This window comes from Hordeum vulgare, chromosome 5H (genome assembly GCF_904849725.1).
Source record: "Hordeum vulgare subsp. vulgare chromosome 5H, MorexV3_pseudomolecules_assembly, whole genome shotgun sequence".
In the NCBI taxonomy this organism is placed as follows: Eukaryota; Viridiplantae; Streptophyta; class Magnoliopsida; order Poales; family Poaceae; genus Hordeum; species Hordeum vulgare.
In genome coordinates this window covers 455,452,315-455,457,498 of record NC_058522.1, presented here as the reverse complement: position 1 = coordinate 455,457,498, position 5,184 = coordinate 455,452,315, and the positions used below count along the sequence as shown (strand labels likewise).

The 5,184-nt window shown below is 53.9% G+C and overlaps 1 protein-coding gene across 2 annotated transcripts; it reads right to left on the bottom strand.

Annotated features, from left to right (window-relative positions):
• Nucleotides 1-348: 348 nt before the first annotated feature.
• Nucleotides 349-2,674, bottom strand: LOC123395994. Of its 2 annotated transcripts, none has more exons than XM_045091019.1 (5): nucleotides 2,354-2,674; nucleotides 2,125-2,249; nucleotides 1,887-2,007; nucleotides 1,049-1,297; nucleotides 349-925 (listed from the first exon to the last, which is right to left on the bottom strand). In XM_045091019.1, exons 1-5 carry the CDS (start codon nucleotides 2,559-2,561, stop codon nucleotides 615-617), a joined length of 1,014 nt encoding a protein of 337 aa, XP_044946954.1. In that variant the 5' UTR covers nucleotides 2,562-2,674; the 3' UTR covers nucleotides 349-614. The 2 variants fall into 2 exon arrangements, with proteins under 2 accessions (XP_044946954.1, XP_044946955.1); XM_045091020.1 differs by having other exon boundaries at nucleotides 349-922; nucleotides 2,354-2,665.
• Between the last annotated feature and the right edge of the window lie 2,510 nt (nucleotides 2,675-5,184).

Genomic DNA, 5,184 nt, shown 5'->3' with positions numbered 1-5,184 from the left:
TAAAAAGAAGCCATTCCAGAGGACGGCTTTGCACTGAGTAATTAACAATGTGTGCTCAAGTCAAGTCCATTCTTTTAGGACAAAAAGAAAAGAAAAACAAATCTCATGCAAAGAGCCATGGAGGCAGCTCGAGCGGGCCCACGCCTTGCAGACAAAAGGAAAGGCAGTTGCTTTCAGCTTTTCGGGGCCGTAACACAAGCTGCTTGGCTACCAGGAGCACAAGGACGGGGGCCACCAGCCGGCTCTCTTGTTCTTTGCTACGGCTACGGACGATCCAAGGAAACCTTCGCTATCACTATCAGAGCATCCGAGAGAAACAAGGAAACAAGGATGAAAAAACGAGATCCGGAGAAGAAAATGGAAGGATTTTATTCATTCACCTCACTCCTTATGTAATAATCGAGCATGTAATTACACGGCATTGGAACCCGGAAGCGCTACTCCTACTGGAGTAGCCAGCCATGGGGCGTCTACCTAGCTAGCCATGCAATGCACGTAGCACTGATTGAGCCGGGCTAATCTACTCTACATGGTGCATTATATCATATCATCATCGTCCATGGACGTCCATGAGGCACAGACAGCAGACGGGGCTCGCAATGATGGTGCGCGCGCTAGCAGCCTCGCGTCCTCATGATGGTGATGGTGCCGCGGCCGGGGGTGTGCAGCCTCGTGAACCCCGAGACGGCCCTGCCGGAGATGCCGGGCGCGTCGGCCGCCAGCACGCGCGGCGCGCACGCGTACTCGCCGACGGGGTGCCGCACGGGCCGCGCCGGCCGCATGAGGATGCGCGCGTTGATGTCCGCCAGCGTCGCGCCGCCGTCGAGGCCGTCCGGCTTCAGCACGGCGAACGGGCACACCACGCTCCCCGACGACGCCTTCCGCCGCTTCCCGCCGCTCTCCGCCTCCGTCGACTCCGATGCTGCTGCCAGACACAACGCCAGTCAAGGTTAATTACTCGGTGGTGATTAGACGGCCAGAATCAGACAGCTCCGGAGAGTGGGTGGATGCGACTGTGAGGCATGTCGCGTCGACGCCGAGAGAGCACCTTCTGGTGTCGCCCGTTTCAACGACGACGAGGAGCAGCGAGGGAGAGGCGGTGGGGCCCGTGCGCCACTTGGCCTGGTGGTGGTGTCCTGCGCCCGGGCCCGGCAGGCAGGTGGGCCCGCGTGGCAGCTGGAGGAGGAGGAGGCGCTGGGGAGGGGCTCGGCCTCCGCCGGGGTGAGGAACACGGGTGCTTCTTCTGCCAAGGTGGGCCTCTTGGAGAAAATGGAGCCCAGGAGATCGTCCTCATCATCTGCGGCAGTGATCATCAACCAAATTAATCATTCAGTTACATGCCTGCCCGATGTGCCTTGAAAATAATGAAGCGATCACGTAAAAGGTGCGACTTTGGCAGGAGTAGTCCTGCACAAGATTAGAATCTTTGCTAGAGTACCATCTAAACATGTAACACCCAGATCTGTCTTTACTTGAAAAGAAGCGCCTGTCTCTACTACGTTCTAGTACTACTAACAAGTCTACATGGTTCTCTCTCAAAAAAATATATATTATAATTATGGTGCAATCCTACCGGGGCAGTACTATAATCTACTATACCAAGCGACCATGGGCAAATCATAGGGTCATCAGGTCATGACAATTAGGTGCTGCTAATTCCCGGCGGGCCCCACCCGCCCACGGGCCCACATGGCGTTTTTGAACGCATGGCATTGACAGGCTGCATTGTTAAATGCGAACTCTACGACTTTGTGTTTTGTCCTTGCCTCCTTGGTGATGCGCCAAGGACCGGAGCAGAGACCCTAGAGAAGAAACACAGCAGGCCTAGCGAATGCTGAAGTCGATCAATGGATTCCGAGGGAGGGAGGGAGAGGATTGTTACTTACAGAGGAAAGAGTTTGTTGCCGTGGCAGCGCTGCTCTGGCTGCTCTTCTCCTGCTGCGGTGCCACGCAGCCCGAATTGATTGCGACCGGCTGCTCTCTCGCGTCACCGGCGTCCCAGAAATTCTGCCGAGAGGAAACAATGAGAGAAAGCGACGGTTTTTAACACGGCCGAGGAAATCTCGCAAGGAAGTTAATCCGGACGCGAAAGATAAGGATTACGGATAGGTTGCTTCGTGGTACCAGCAGAAGGTCGCCGAGCTCCCCGTTGGGCATTGCCGCCGGCGCCGGGACCTGCTGCTCTCGCTCGGCCGGGAAGTCCGCCGCCGTGGACGTCGCGGCCGGCGACAACGGAAGCGGCTCCATGCCTGCAGGCCAAGAAACGGCGAATTCAGTCCCCTGCCGGCGCCGCCGAAGAGGGAAAACAGAGCACTGCACAGGCATGATGATGCCGGCGGGCGCGCGCACGTACAGAGGGGGAAGAGGTCGTGGAGCTGCGCGTCGGCGAGGCCGAAGCAGCCGCCGAACGGCGGCTCCCATCCGAGCAGGAAGGAGTCGCTGCTCATGCTGCTGCCGCTGCCGCTGTAGGCGCTGCCGGCGTCGAAGCTGGGCGGCATGGCGTGGAAAGGCCAGCCCTGCAGCTGCAGCTGCAGCAGCTCTCTTTCCTGCGCTGTCTCCATGGCGCAGCAGCAGCAGCACCAACGGCCTCCCTCGGTGTAGATGATGAGCCGTGTCACTCGCCCGCCTGTGTGGCACCGAGAGAGAGAGAGAGAGCGAGCGAGTGCGTGTGTGAGCGGGCGGTCAGAGTGCGGCGGCCGGGCGTGCTTAAATAGGACGGCTTTTTCGCTCCAAGGCCAGAGCCCAGAGCGTGCAGCCGCGACATGCATGCCAAGTCCACCGCCGCCACGTAACGCACCCACACACACACCAGTAGGTCGCTGCGTCACTTGTTTTTCATTTTCTCTTTGGGGTCAGTCCAGTCGCGGCCAAAGTCAGTTTAGCAGAGCAGAGTACGTAGTACGTAGTGCCAAAGTCCAAACGAAGCAACGAAAGCAAAGAGATAGGGGTGGTTGGCTGCTCCTGCTCTCTTCTCTACATCTCTATCTCTCGGGCTCTCGGCTTGCTTTCCTCGTGATTCGCTCGCCGCTGCCTTCTTCTACGTGCCGCCGCTTTGGCCTTTGGCTGGCCGATGTACGCTACGCTCTTTCTTCTTCCTCTTCCTCCTCGATCCGCTTTCTTTACTGCCCCCCTTGTAATCTTGTCTTTCGCTTTCTTTCGATCCTCACCTGCTTTTGTTTTGCCTGCCGATACGATCGGTTTGTTCCCGGGAATCGCCTCCGCTCCGCCCGCAGGCTGCCTGCGGCGATTCGAAATATGTCGGCGACGGTTCGGGTTCAGAATTACGTACTGCTCCGACCACGGACGGCTTTGCGCTCGCTTTGTTTAGCCGTCGGCTTTACGTCTTTGACGCCTTCCCTTGTCACGTGTCAGCGCTGTTTTACCTGTGTACATTTGTTTTTGCCTCAAAGTGTGTCACAAAAATGCTTGGAGTTTGTTATTGTGAACGGTAAGCAGACTGCAAGTCTGCGCGCGTCTGTTACAGGGAGGTCAAAAGCAATGCAGGTGGCTGCTACTTCGGTGATCTCACCGGTCAGAGGGTGACGGCATGCAATTGGGTTGTGGCGCCAGTCCGGGTCACTTGGAGATGCACAAGACACGAGCCCGAATACTTGCATCCGAAAAGAGGAGTGCGATGTTTTGGCCACTGGAGGCCGGCACTTTTTTAAAAATCAAAATGGCTAGTTGAAGGCTTCAAAAACATACACTGTTAGGAAATTAGGTAGTTTTTTTTTGTTTAAGCTTGATCAAGATTAGCATCATCACAACATTACTGACATCACATGGCAAAACGCATAAGCCATATAAGAAACATCTAGCACATACACATATGAACCATTGTCACATGTCGAAAGAAAGAGGGTTAGGATATACGAGGACGCCCAAAACTCCGGTGAAACATCATCTTCATCTTGAGCCGGCGACAACGGAAGCGGCTCCATGCCCGCAGGCCAAGAAACGGCGAATTCAAAGGTGGTTGTATTGTATGTAAAGGAAGTATTCAAAGCAAGAGGACGTACGTTGAGGATGCAGCCCGGTGGCTAGTGCAGGTTCCAAAGGATTGTGTTTTGTTGTATTTTTTAGTTAAAGTATGGTTCATTACTGTTCAAGCGCCCACGAATAATTACAAGTAAACAATTCATCAATGTAAATGTTTATGTCCCTCGTTGAGGAGAATAGAACATTTTTCTAGTTCGAGTAAGAGAAAGATGTTAGAAATCGGAATTACAATATCAACTACTTATCTTAACATCTTAGAGCAGCTCTAGCAGACCCCACATCCGTCCCGTCCACAAAACGTGTTTGCAGTTTGCGAAAAAACGCCTTTGCGGAGCGGCGCGCACGGCCGCGGATGTAGACTCCGCATAACGGACCAGTAAAAAAGCATATTCGCGGAATATGTTTTTTTACGGATCGGCTTTGCGGGGTCTACTCTCGCACAGCTCCTCTCAGTCCGGAAAACCTAAATTTGCACCACATCTTTGCTAGAACAATGCACTTCTTTGCTTTTCCAACAACATTTGGATGCATAAACATCACCACATCTTTGCTAGAATAGCAAGACAAAAAAAAAACAAGAACAACAAGTATGCATTTTAGAAGATTTTCAACGTCCATAACTGCTCCAACTAGGTGAAGCAGTATCTTCTCCATGCACTCATTGTTGATCTGCGTATTCTTCATTCCTCATCTTTGGTTCGGAAGAAGTAGACGTTGCACATGCAGCCGCATCATTGTTTTTTATTCTACTACGGACATCTATTAACTTTCTTTCTATCAATAAATCAATGTATTCGCCTTCCCAATACCAAAATGAGCATCCATATTCCTACACAAAAAGAATAACCATGTTCGGAATGAGGATCCGCAATTGAACCAAACAATGAGAATCGCAAGTGCACATACCCCGTCGTTTTCGCATTTGAAGAACACCCATCCGGGGTGGTTCGGCCTACCCGAAGTAAGCCGCGGCACTGTCCGCGTGCACTCGTCGCACTGTATGAGCGGCAACGGCGAGGCACAGAGTCGTTGCGCGAGCGCCGAGCCGGGTGGACGGCCGGACGAATCCATTCCCGCAAATCATCGACGGCGCCGGGAGGACGAACCCGTCCCTGCATGCGCTGATGCGCATTTGCCCGGGCTGCGGGAGAAGCTCCCGACCATTCCATCGCTTGGCGCAGCAAC